General features: G+C 44.0%; 1 protein-coding gene across 1 annotated transcript in view; it reads left to right on the forward strand.

Annotated features, from left to right (window-relative positions):
• The window catches only part of Stat1 (signal transducer and activator of transcription 1), a 40,593-nt gene continuing 27,219 nt past the window's right edge, over positions 1-13,374 (forward strand). Inside the window, exons 1-6 of the mRNA XM_021197215.2 lie at positions 1-139; positions 452-577; positions 1,838-1,968; positions 2,338-2,482; positions 5,559-5,657; positions 10,699-10,788. Coding sequence (XP_021052874.1) covers positions 1,841-1,968; positions 2,338-2,482; positions 5,559-5,657; positions 10,699-10,788 — 462 coding nt within the window. The 5' untranslated portion in view covers positions 1-139; positions 452-577; positions 1,838-1,840. The remainder of the gene's footprint in view (positions 140-451; positions 578-1,837; positions 1,969-2,337; positions 2,483-5,558; positions 5,658-10,698; positions 10,789-13,374) is intronic.

The raw sequence follows: 13,374 nt of genomic DNA on the forward strand, positions 1-13,374 counted from the left end.
TCCTGCCCGGTACTTTCGGTTTTCAGCGCTGGGTCTGTCAAAGCTCCCTGGAGACCTCCGGGACCGCGCCCCTCAGACCCACTTGGGACACTGCTGAGCGGCGCAGAGAGATTTGCCCAGACTCGAGCTCCTGCGTGCAGTGAGTGATTGAGCGTCAGGAGCCGGCCCGGGTCCGGGTGCGGGTGGAAGTGGGGCACCCTCTTCTCGGGCCTGGGGTCTGCTGCCCACAGGTGACCTGTCATCCTGCAGAGAGAACGCGGGGAGCGGGATCGCATGCCCAACTCCTAGCGCTACTTGGCTCACTTATCTTATCCTGCCGTTCTCACTTCTAGGGTAAAATGACTTGTGCAATAGACATTTCTCCCGGAAGACACTGCACCTTCCCGCTTAACCTTTGCTCGCCTCACCTCCGGCCGCTTTCCACCACTGAAATATTTTCTTCTTTTCGCAGTCGTTTCAGCTCTGCTCCATCCCCTGAGCCGGCGCGCCACGCCGCCGCGCATGCAACTGGCCTATAACTTGCTGTGTGTGGTGATTGCTTGTGTTGAATCCCCAACCTGCACCCGGAGACAGCCCAGTAAGTGTTCCTGGGAACGAAAGCATTTGGAATCTCAGTATGTTATCAGCCCTTACCGGTTTTCTGAAACTTAAAAGTGATGTTTAGGTCCTGCAGAACCGCTAATGGTATAATTACTATCTAAAATACTTCGCGAACACTCCCTAAAAGTTTAGGGATAGGTGGATGGATGGGTGAAGGTTGCTTTTATCTGGCAGGAATGACTTGAGTCCTGATTGATCAGTGAGGATGCTGGACTCAGACTTGTAGGTTCATCATAGGGTTTGCCTTTTGCTTTCCTACGCCTTCTGATACATACAAGGTTTCAGCGGAACAAATGGTTCTGTGCTCAGTAACACTTAGTCCATATGCCGGGTGCTCTAGGGTCCAGAGGACGCTAATAGCAAAATATATCCCCTCAGAGGCTCTGGTGGGTACAGCGCCACAGCAGACAATCGCAAGCTTCCCGAGGAAGGTTGGAGCTCATGCTCTAAAAACAGTGCATACCTCAGCATGGTACAGGCCAAAGAGTTAGGTGAGGGAGGGATAGACAGTTTTAGGAAGAAGTGCCATCTGTACGGGACTCTGATGGATTGTTGGAAACAGTGTGGGTTAGCCTGTGCAGCACAGGCTAGACCGGGAGGATAGAATGTTTGCTGGAGGCGTGAAAACAGGAAAGAGCCAACTCCAAACTCTGAGCCAGGTGTTTAAGGATGGTCTTGCCAGTCTCAGGTTTACAGACATGCCACAGTGGTGGACTGGAGTCCTTTCCAATGGTATTTGAAAGGGTGGCTTGCTTGGTATTCTAGAAATTTCCTTACTATCCATTGAAGGGACATTTGTGCAGCAGACATGACTTCATTCCACACTGTCCCATACGCTCCATCAGAGTACAGACCCTTCCTCAGAGGTCTGGTGGCAGGCACTACAGTCTCCCCACTCTGAATTGTGGTGGCACTGGTGTGTAGTGGTGTGTATCATGGTGTGTAGTGGTGTGTATCCCACTACATGATTGTCACAGGTAACTTGTTTCTATCTCATCTCAAGACTTCCTTAAATTAGGGATTGCTGTAATTTGTAACCTTTAGGATTACATTACAACTCATTGCAGTAGCAAAATTGCAGTTATGAAGTAGCCACGAGAGTAATTTTATGGTTGGGCTCGCCACAGCATGAGGCGCTGTACTGACGGGTCCGGGTGTCAGGAAGGTTGAGAGGCACTGTGGTAGAGGCTTTGCCTGGAGCTGCAGCCGTCGGTTCACACGCGTGCTCTTTCTGCAGAGGATGTCACAGTGGTACGAGCTTCAGCAGCTGGACTCCAAGTTCCTGGAGCAGGTCCACCAGCTGTACGATGACAGTTTCCCCATGGAAATCAGACAGTACCTGGCCCAGTGGCTGGAAAAGCAAGACTGGTAAGGAAAACACACTGGCTAGGGAGTGGAGTTTATGCCTTAAAAGTATTTGTTGATGAAGTAAGTTGGAGATGTGTTTACAGAACGTGAATGTCACCAATGGCCATAAAACCAAATTCTTTAGCCAGTAGGTACTTTTCTATTCTGTTTTAAAACATACTGTTTGCGAATGGCAAAAATATTAAATGATCTGAAACTACCTCACATAGAAAGCTCAGACCCCTGCTGACTCTTTTCTTCCTGGAGATAAAAATCTCTGACGCTTCCTACAATTTTTTCCACGTGAGTTGTGTGTGATAGAAACACTACGCAAATCGCTAACAGAACAAGGTCAACTTAAAAAGCAAAGCTAAATTCCTGCTGTTGTAGGGAGCACGCCGCCTATGATGTCTCATTTGCCACCATCCGCTTCCACGACCTCCTCTCGCAGCTGGACGACCAGTACAGCCGCTTTTCTCTGGAGAATAATTTCTTGTTGCAGCACAACATAAGGAAAAGCAAGCGTAACCTCCAGGTATGGACTGGCTTTGTGCTTTACTTGAAGGTTCTCCGCTGACTTAAAACCTTTTATTTATTTTGACTCAGCAGATGCTACTGAGCACACACTCATTGGGCACTGAGAGAAGTTACAGAAGTACAGATACACCCTCTTTATGCGGCCAATGTGTATAAATCATAAGTAAATAACAATATCAATTCTTTTTAGAAACACAAAAGAGTTTTCAGGTTTAAGTGAAAAAAAATGACTAAAACATGTTAATATTTACACCAAAGGAAAGAGGTTTCATTTTCAGAGCAGTGAGCTATGGTATCACATTAAACCCCAAGAAATTCTAGTGATCAGTTTGGTCTTGGCCCTTGTGGGTCCAGGTGAAGAATTTCCAGGAAGGTTTGGCTCCTTCAAGCCTTCCTCGTAAGTGAGTGAGTGACTGGGACTGGACTCACTTTGCCTGGCTCCAGGCAGACTTGTTTTCCATGGGAAGAGAAAGCCAAAGAGCGATCTGGAATTCAGGACCCTCAGATGTGCTCCCAGTACACACTTAGCCTCCCTGCCTTGTTTATTCTGCATTGCAGAATTTTCTCGTTTTCACAGAAATGAAACACAACCAGACATTTCACCCTAGGTAATTGGGAGCCTTTTATTTTGTTTTCTTTTTGGACATATCTATGAGTTTACATCAGCGAGAAGGAACATTAGATTAAGTTTGTAAAACTTGGCTCTTATGCAAGCTGCTCGGTGGTAACTTGTTTTAAAGAGCACGATTGCAGTGCTTTGCAAAAATAGCTTTGACAGTGAAAACAGAAAAATTGAGGTGAATATCTTTGTTCTGGTTAAAAACTTCAGTTGTACTTCAGTTCCTCTGTTGAGGAATGAGTTAAGGACTATCATGAATAGTTCTCATGTTGTGTCTATATCCTAAAAGAGGATAATTGTCTTCAAGATGTGCAGGAGGCTGGCTATTAGAGTACTGATGAAGAAGTGTAGGTATGACATAGGCATCAAAGTACATGCTTAGTCTGACTAAAGCTCTGGCTTTGGCTTTTAAATGTGATACTGTCCCAACCCTCATGATCCACGTGCGAAAAGATTTTCCTTTTAAATCAAATTACTCAAATTTTGTAAGTTCAAGTAATTTTGGTCCTAATTTATTAAAAAAGAATATTTTGTGTTTATAAAAATACATTATGTCTCAGGGCATGGTGGCACATGACTTTAATCCTAGTACTCAGGAGCCAGAGGCAGATGGGTCTCTGTGAGTTTCAGGGCAGTTAGAACTACATAGAGCGACCCTGTCTCAAAAACAAACAAACAACAAAACAGAAAACAACCAAATAATAACAACAAATACCTTATTTAAAATTTAGTAGGCAAAAAAAAAAAAATAAGTAAGCTTTCTCAAGGAAAAGAAAATTTTTTATTAAACCAAGATTTTACAGACTTTATTATACTCATGATCTGTTTTTAATCCAAGAAATTTCCCCACAACTTCAGGCATATAAATATAATATATAAAATAGTTACACAAGTCAGGTATTTATTGATAATAAATTTAAAAATTATTTTAAAACAAGTCTTTGATACACGTGTAATTCTACTGTTTATTAAAGGTGAAATCAAATTTACTACTAGTTAGTGGAGTCTCTGTCTAATATGATAAATTTAAAGCTCTATTAATTTGATACTGAAGGGGACACTTGCCCATTTGAGCATGTGGCTATGGCAAGCCTTGCCCTTCTTCTGAATCCCCTCTGCCTTGCTAAAAATCCATAGATTACATTCTTTAAGCTAGCGCCCAAGGTCTATTTCCTTATTTGGCCACTTCCTCCTCCCGAGGCTGACTACCAATGTCCAGCTATCAAAGTATTGAAGTCCAGCAATCGAACCCCCTTTGGCTGCCCTAGTCAACGTGCTCCACTAAAGTGAAACACCTCATCCTGACACAGGGTTTCTGTAACGGGGGTTTTGGCTACACCGCTTTGAGGCACCTGCCCAGGAGCTATCTGGGATCTATGGATGCAAGACACGCACATTAGCTCATTTTTAACCTCCGTACCGGCTCAGTGTCTGCGTTCTTCTAAGCCTCCTGTGGCTAGCGTGCCATTACCTTTACTTCCTCGCTCAACGCCTCTGAGTCTGCCCTCAGCTTAGCTGCACACTTACCTGCTGGGAAGCCCATTGGTCTTGCGGCCCACGATGCCTTTGCGGATGCTCTTCTGTGGGCTGCTTCCCCTTTCTGCCTGCATTTTGGGAGATCTCCCCTGAAGCTCCAAGTCTGTTCCGTCTCTCTTTCAAGTATCTCTATTCTTTTCCTCTTCCCTCCTAGCCTGTGGGAACCTGGAAGTCCTGCCTCTTTCTTTCTGCCCTGCCATTAGCCACTGGCATCTTTATTGATCGACCAAGAATCAGCTGGGGGTAGGGACCTTCAGTACCACTCCTCTACAGGTTTCCCCTTTATCTTTATAAACCACCATTTTCCTATGGGCCACATCTGTCTCTTCTCTATCCAGAGGCAGTTCTTTGTCCTCGTCTAGGATAAATAACTCTCCCCCTCTCTTGTTCCCTTCCCCTTCTCCCTCATCCTTTTTCTCCTGTCCTTGTCTCTTATTCCCTGTTCTTTGTCCCTCTGGGGCAAATAAATCTTTGTGCTGAGAACTTGGTTTAGGAGAGTCCTGAGACTATCCTAATCACTTCAGATACAGGTTTGGAATGACAGTATTGAAAGCTCTGTTTCCTATAAGTAAGCCATGACGTTATTACAAGGGCAGAGATCTTTGTATATAGACTCAAACCCTGCAGTTAGTCACCTGCAGAACTATTGTAGACCCTGTGGCTCTGTGCTGGATGGAGGCAGGCGCTGCACAATGTCCATGGCTGTGCACCAAGTCTGTGGTGGAGTTGAATGGTGTAGCCCAGAACACACTACTGGAGTCCACCCTGGATTCCTTATGTGTCTGACTTAACTTACTCACCATTCTGCATATTTGAGAGCTTTTCACTGTTGCCACGCTTTCTATGATCCTCAAGTTCTAACTCGTTACAACCCACAGCTATTCTGCGACTTATTTCTATCCTAACCACCTCTATCTAGGATAACTTCCAAGAAGATCCCGTACAGATGTCCATGATCATCCACAACTGTCTGAAGGAAGAAAGGAAGATTTTGGAAAATGCCCAAAGATTTAACCAGGTACTTTGTTCTGAGCGAATGATAATGGTTAGCGATGCATTGAGTGGACGCTAACGGTTAGAGATGCATTGTTTGCCTCACAGATAGATAATCCCAAGACCTCTCTTGAGACACAGAGGAAGATACACTCTTATTTTTATAACTTCAGGAAGCAGAGACAATCAGAACCAGATTTCTAGAACTAAGCTTACAAAAAGAAAGGTCGTTGTGTAATGGAGTTCATCCTCAGTGAGGAAAACGTGGGTGAGACACCTGTAGGTAGTGCTAAGAGCAAAGATGACGCCGTTGTGGGGTGACTGAGCAAAGCCTTGTTCTTTAGGTCAAGGTCAGGAGATTCTACAGAAATGGAAGCAGATAGCCTTGCAAAGGGGTGGCCATGGAAGGTATGCTCAGAGTTCGTGGTGGTGGGGAAAGCACATAGGCCCAGGCTCCATTCTGGGACACTGAATAACCAAGGATGACTCTACGGCTGTGACGAAAGTCTCATGCACAATGGTAATGCTGTCTGCTGAAGGAGAAGTCAGAGAAAGGCAGGAAACAGGGTGGTCATAGGATACAACCGATTGGGAAGGGGAGAAAAAAACTAACAGGAAAAAAATCAAAGCTTCATTGTTTTTTAAACAGGATTAAGACACTTGTCTATAAATGTTCATGACATCAAACAGCAGATGAGTCAGGATTGTCGTCTGACGTCTGGGGTCAGGGTTTTGCCGGGCATCCTGTAGGCCTTCTTGGCATCTGGGTGCAGCGAGGCTTTTGAGTTGCAGTGACATTTGGATTTCTGTTTTTGATATGTGTGAGAACAAGTTGGGCAGGTGTCTGAAACCACTGTGGTCTGAGTTCCTCTGGCCCAGCCATTCCAGCAGTGGAAGGAGAATGCAGAGGACAGCAAAGTCTGTGCAGATAATGCCAAGTGAACTGTGTCACAGTGGGGAAAGATGGAGACCAATGGAAGGCTGACAAAGGCCTTCCTCTCTGCCTTCGAGAGCATCTGTCACATTCCTGGAGAACCTTCCTTGGGCATTTAGGTAACTGTTCCTCTACCACAAGGAAGACACTTTGATGTGTTCAGTATGTAAATATTATTTGTGGTAAACTCAAGGAACGGTTCCTCTGGCACCTCCCCTGAAGATCAAAGTTTCCCTGTCAGCATTAGAGCGAATGCTGGCTGCTTTGACTCCTTTCAGAGGCGCACACCTGTCTCACATCAGGCGTGCATGCAAGAGCCTGCAGAGGAAGTTTTTAGTCATGGGGGATCCTTACCCTTACAGTAGGCAAGGGTCTCCTTGTATTTCAGGTAGACTAGCAAGGATGGCTGGGAGCAGAGCTTGGCAGAAGGACAGACTGCCACCTTTGCAGATTGGTGTGGCACTCTTCACTTTGGGCTCTCAGCCTAGAGTTGGCATAGCAGGCAACCAGCACAACCTCTGCTGTCACACCAGCCCCACCCTGGCTGGTCACCGGAACTTGAAAGTTTGCCCACTTTTGAGCTGCAGTTAGAAAGTCCATGACCTGTGTGTGGAGAGGCTAATGTTGAGCCTCCCAGATGAGGAGGGCTGAGCACTTTACCAAGGCCTCTTTGGGGGGTGGGGGGGTGGGGGGTGGAATGGGACTCCATAAAATGGGAGGTCCAGCAGGCACCTTTCCACAGTGCTCTGGTCTAACAGTTCTTTGCTATTTTCTGGCTGCTGAGGTTAAGGGGTCTTCATCCTTACATTTGTATAAATAGGATGACAAGCCTTGTTTGTGTTAGAAAGCAACACAGTTTGGGGGACAGAGGAGTTCGTGGGTTGCAAGTAAAACACTTGTGTGTGTGGCTCCAACAGGTGGGACAAGTTAAATTTGCAAAATTCTGAGTCTGTTCAGAGCAGCCCAAGAGCACAGGACTATGTAGGTATGTTGACACAGAAAGCCTGTTACTGCTCTTCTGTTCCATGTGTGCGTGCCCTTGTATGCATGCACCTGCAAGTTGAGGCCAGATGAGAACATGGAGCCATTTGCTATTTTCCCTATCCCCCTCCACCTTATTTTTTTGAGACAGGATCTCTCATTAAACCTGCAGTTCTCTTAGGCTTACCTTGTCATGACTTCTCAGGATCTGCTTGTCTCTAGCAACAGTTTTAGAAAAAAAAGTTACATTATACACATTTTTCTAGAAGGCTCTTCAAGCTTTACTGCTTTTGATACTTCTATGGTTGCAGTGTTCCTGGGCTGTTGAAAGGAAAATAAAAAGAAAAGCAACAAAAAAACCCGCCTCATCTAAAACTAATAGCACTATTAAAAGTTCAGTCATCTTGATGATACTGGCATTAAGTGAGTACCTGTGTGCCCCCAAAGAAGCCATTTCTTACAGGACAAGGGGGTAGGGCAGAGGAGTGGAGGCAAGATGGAAGTACCAGAGTCACGTGACTGGACTGAAGCAGGAGGGTTGCTGGGCTCCACCTCATTCCCCAGGCTTTCCATTAAGCAGCACTTAGCAATAGGGCGAATGTCAGGGAGTGTATCTCGTTCATGACATGACTCCCATTCCCCTGGCCTCCTTGGATAGGCAGGAGCTTTGATTTGGAACCACACAAGGAAGTGGCTCAATTCTGCATGGCCAGAATTTCATCACATATTGATGTGACATACATACGGGACTGAGGGTGCCTGTCCTTTGCACATACTTCTGATACTGACAGCAGCCAGATGTCTCAAACTCCTCCTGAAATGAAAGACGACTTTCTGTGGAGCTTGATTAAAAAACGGCAGGAAACCGTTACAGACCAGATTTGCTTATTTGCTTGTGAATGTGTATACAATATATGCAGGAAAATCCTAGTGAAAAGGCATGGGACATAATTAAGTGCTACATTATAACGATTCTGCATTATCACCAAGTAGGGTCTGTTACAGGGGACAAAGGCAGACAATGGCTGGGAAATCCGTTGGTGTAATCCACTATCTTACTGGATATGAGAAGAAAAAAACCTTTGTTTCTCCTCAAAGATACTAGAAATTCCTGTGCCCATTCTTGATAAAAAAAAATCTCACAAATAAGAATTGGTGGATTTCTCATTATGTACTGAAATACATACATACATACATACATACATCATACATACATACATATTAGTATTTTCCTCATGTCATCGTGTTCTACAGACAGAATTTCACTGAAGCAGCTAACTACTGTTTTCACTGGGATTGGTGCCATGTTGGTGGTACAGTTAATACAAGAAGAAAACAATTAAAAGCACAAGGTTTTTTTTTATTTAATTAAAAATTAGTTCTTTAATTAAAGAGATAAATTAAAAGTAGGAAGGTCAGGAGTTTCAAGTCACATAGCATGTCGAAGCCCAGCCTTGTCTGTATGAGATTACTTTTAAAAATTCAAAATCCAAACAAAACAAAACACATAAGAATTAAGAACAGCAAATACGATCTTTCCCTCAGTTAATAATTTTTATATGATCCCAGTAAAGATCATAGTCTGTCTTCTATTGCTGTACAAACTGAATATGAAATCCATGTGAAAAATAAGCATGTAATGACAGGAAGGAATGCATGGGAGATGACGGCAGTGCCTGGGGCTAGCGCTGAGCACAGTGGAGGCTATCCACAACCTTGCGTGGCTCTAGCGTATGAGTGGACAGATGATGTGTAAGAGAACTGAGAAACAAACTCAGATATTTGTCGAAATCTGTGTTATCAAAGCACCGGGAAATTGTACGCCTCCCACAAAATGTTGCAAAGACAACTATTTGATTACATTAAATATAAGCATAAACTTCCAGCTTGACTCCGTAGGTGGTTCGTGCCTTAGGACTTAGGAGGGGGAGACACATGACTCAGGGGTTCAAGGCAATCTTCAGTACATAGTAAGGTCAAGGTTTCTCTGGGATACATGAGACTGTCTCAGAACAAAAGGATACATTTCAAAATGTTTTATAGATCTTAGGTTGACAAAGGGGCAGCCCCATGGTGATATTTCACAGTGGAGTAACTGTCGTAGCAAACACTATGTAGCCAGAAGCCAGTGTGTGCTAAGCTGTACATGACACTGAAGGGTTTGCCATGAAGAAATGATACATGATTGAGGAGATAGATATGGTTGCTTTGATGAAAACATTACCCAGTGGTTGAGAAATTGAACTGTCAGGTGATCATTACTATGTGAATTTTAAAAAACTTTCCATCTATTAATTTAAAAAGATAATATATAGGATATTTTAAAAATATGCCAACTTAAATCTTTCAGTTGGGTAAGCTTTCCTAATATGAGGTAAAATCTAGTAGGGTCTGTACCATGAAGGGCATAGCCAGCTTTGTTGATGGGCATGGTTTTCGGTAGGATCTCTGTGAGTACAGTCTCTATTTCACTACTCACCACTGTGTCCAGAATATTCCTGACATCTACCTAGTTAATGTATCCTACATGAACAAGCCAGGGTTTGCCCAAGGTGGACAAAGGTGCAGATTCCTAAATCTTCTGATAGGTCTGATTATTCCTGGGGAAGTTGAGGTTTGTATTTACTATAGATTTTGTGATTGAGCAGGGGTTCCATGGCCCTGGATGGCCGTGCTTTTTAATTTCGGTGTGCCTCTGAGTCAGTAGGGGAAGTTCAAATGATACCTGGTTAGGACCTGAGTTCGGATGTCCAGCAAGCTGTCAGGTGGAGGTGCAACAGATGTAAGGAAGACGCTTTGAATCCCAAGGTCTTAAGTAACAGTTACTGGGCTGTGTACATAGTCTGTGTGCAGAATTTGGCAGGCCTTAAATAATGGTGTCATTCAACTACACGAATTCATGGAAACTTGTACAGCCCTCAGCAGGAATATGTTCACACTCCTGCTGCTTTCTTAATAGTTTGCCAGCATTTTCCAGGTCCTTGGAAAGTGAGATTTTTTTTTTGGTACACATATGGGGAGTCTGTAGTAAGATTTGCAATGTCTTAAAATAAGGCAGACCACAAGGTATGGCATTGACTTTGGAATGTAATCAAGTGAGTAAAGATCTCAGAGAAAACGATGGCTGCTAACAGTGTGTTTCCCTTTAAAGGCCCAGGAGGGAAATATTCAGAACACTGTGATGTTAGATAAACAGAAGGAGCTGGACAGTAAAGTCAGAAATGTGAAGGATCAGGTCATGGTGAGTACTGACAATACCTGGGTTTGTTTGTTTATTTCTGTAACCTTGGAAGAAGTTTCAGTTTCTCTGAGTGTTAACCTAGTAACTAATAGTTGAAAAGAAAGCTCATTCTAAAGTTCTAGACCAGAGGAAAGCTGGTCAGCTGCATGTCTTATAACCTCTGTTTTGGCTTCTCAACCCTGAGCTGTTTCTTCTTTGTGGGATCATGTAGTCAAGGTTGACTGCACTCACTGTCCAACAAGCTAGATGCTGCACTTACCAGCCTGTGTATCCACACTTCTCACAGGGCATCCCCGGAGTTACAGGGGGCTCCAGGATAAACATGACCCACCTTCTAGAGCACTGTTTTACCCTAAGACTTGGAAGATGAACAAAAAAGCCATTTCATGCAAATATATCTCAATACATTTCTGATTAGAGTAAGATGCTTACAGCAACTTTTAGATAAATCCCCAGGATGGTTGATGACACAAATGACTGAGGGGGTCCCCTCGTGTCTACCCCAGCCGAGAGGTTCAGTAGTGTCTGGACTCAGGGGCTTTGGACATCACCCTTCAGAAGCCCAGACTCATGCAGCGGCTCTCTTCGGCAGCATTAGGGAAATGCTTCACTGAAGTAGAAATAAGTGACCTTAGTGTGGAAATAGCCAGGGAAATCCAGAGGACAGATATGTAGAAATGTGACCAGATCCCAGACAAATGAGGCTAATTTGAAGGGTGAGTGTATGATTTCTCATTTAAGCTGAGCTGTACCTCTGTAAGAGGACCATGGTGAACCTGCCAGGACTTTCCTAGTCTCTGGCATGTCTGCTCAGCCTTCTTACTTGTAAGGGACAAAGGGACAAGGTTTTCCATGAGCTTGTTTTTGTCCTATTGTATGCTTCACAGTGAGATGATTGAAGTCATTGAGAGACATTCAAATATGATGAGGAAGGACAGGAGTTAGCTCATGGCTTATATAAGCATGAAGGCCTGAGTTCAGATGCCCAGAACCCATTTAATAAGCTGTGTATAGGAAATGACATCTGTAACTCAGGTTTACTATGGTATTACTGAGGTCACTGAGGCCAGCTGGCTGCCAGCCTAGCTCCAGGCTCCAGGAGGGAACTTGTCTCGAGGGAACAGCAGAGACTACAGAGAGGGATGCTCAACATTCTCCTCTGGCCTCCACCTGAATGCACGCATGTGTACACACACACACACACATACACACACAATTGTACAGAGAAATAAAAATTTAGACCCTGAACCAGGTGGTGTTAAGTTTGAAAATTTTTTATATTTTTCTAATTTTGATAAATGACCTTTTTATAATTTTAAATCTATTTTAGTATTAAAAATATAAGGGACTTACTCAGCAGGATTAATTGCTACATCACTTAGAAATCAATTTCATTTCTGCTTCAGGCTGACTTATAAGACTCTGGGGAAGTATAGACATACAACAAAGAAGACATTCTTTTTGAGTACTTAGCTATTAACAATGGAAAACGGTTTCGGTGGTGAATGACTGTGCTAGAGGTTGCAGTGAAGCAGGCGGGCGGCATCCAAGGGCTGCAATTCCAGAGTAACCCAACATAGCCAGTATTTCTCAGAGTAGATGGTAGAGGGCACGCTTCATACTAGTTTGTTTCTTGTTAAATCTAACAAGTCTACAGACATTCCTTTTTCAGGAGAGGTGCTCATTTAGAGTGGCCTAGAGTCAGTTTCTTCCCAGGCAGTTAAAATAAAAGTCAAAATGTTCAGATTAAAGTGACCCACTATTCTCCAAAATCCATAAAACGTTCACAACAGATAGGCCAAGATTAACTCTCCCAATCATTCCTGACTGTTTCGGTCTTTATGATGTCGAGGAACATTAACAAGGTATGAAGCATGTTATTTCTGCCCTTTGGAAGGTTGCGGACATGCCGCTTGTAGATTAGCTCATAGTGTGGAGGATTGATAAACACCCCAAATAAACAGAAAACACATTTTTCATTCATAATATCCTGCTTATTTTGGGTCTGAACACAGTGCCAAGAGGTAAATGTTTTCCCGCCGTGGTACTTAGGCTGTGGCGGTAATCTAGATTCAAGGTGGGCACAAAACACCCGCATGTGCTGGGAGAGTTGGTGGTCAGTCTACACCCACTTATGTCCTTCGAAGTCTCCACTTCTGTCCCATCGGAATGAATGCATACAAACCTCTGAGAAGAGTCTTTGACTATTTGAATGAGTATTCCTGATTTGGTATTAGGAATACAGTGGTGCCTACCATCTGGAACTCGAGGAACTTGACCATGGCAGCTTGTGTGAAACTAGTAGGACTAGCCTGTCCTTCTTGTAGTTCTGGATATCCCATTTATCTCCTGAGTGCTGACAGACCAGCGGCACCCATACTGACTCATTGATCCACTTTCTAGATCAGTCTAGATCATCCACTGTCCACAAGGTCACACGATCAAGCTGACGTCTGTTCAGTCACTCTCGCCCAAACTCTTCTGCATCTCCCTGAGACCTGAGCTCAGTTTTGTTATCACAGGGGCCTGAGACCTACAGACAGGCTGATATACTTCTTTAGGAACTCCTACCCCCAAATGACTGTA

This window comes from Mus pahari, chromosome 5 (assembly GCF_900095145.1).
Source record: "Mus pahari chromosome 5, PAHARI_EIJ_v1.1, whole genome shotgun sequence".
Classification (NCBI taxonomy): domain Eukaryota; kingdom Metazoa; phylum Chordata; class Mammalia; order Rodentia; family Muridae; genus Mus; species Mus pahari.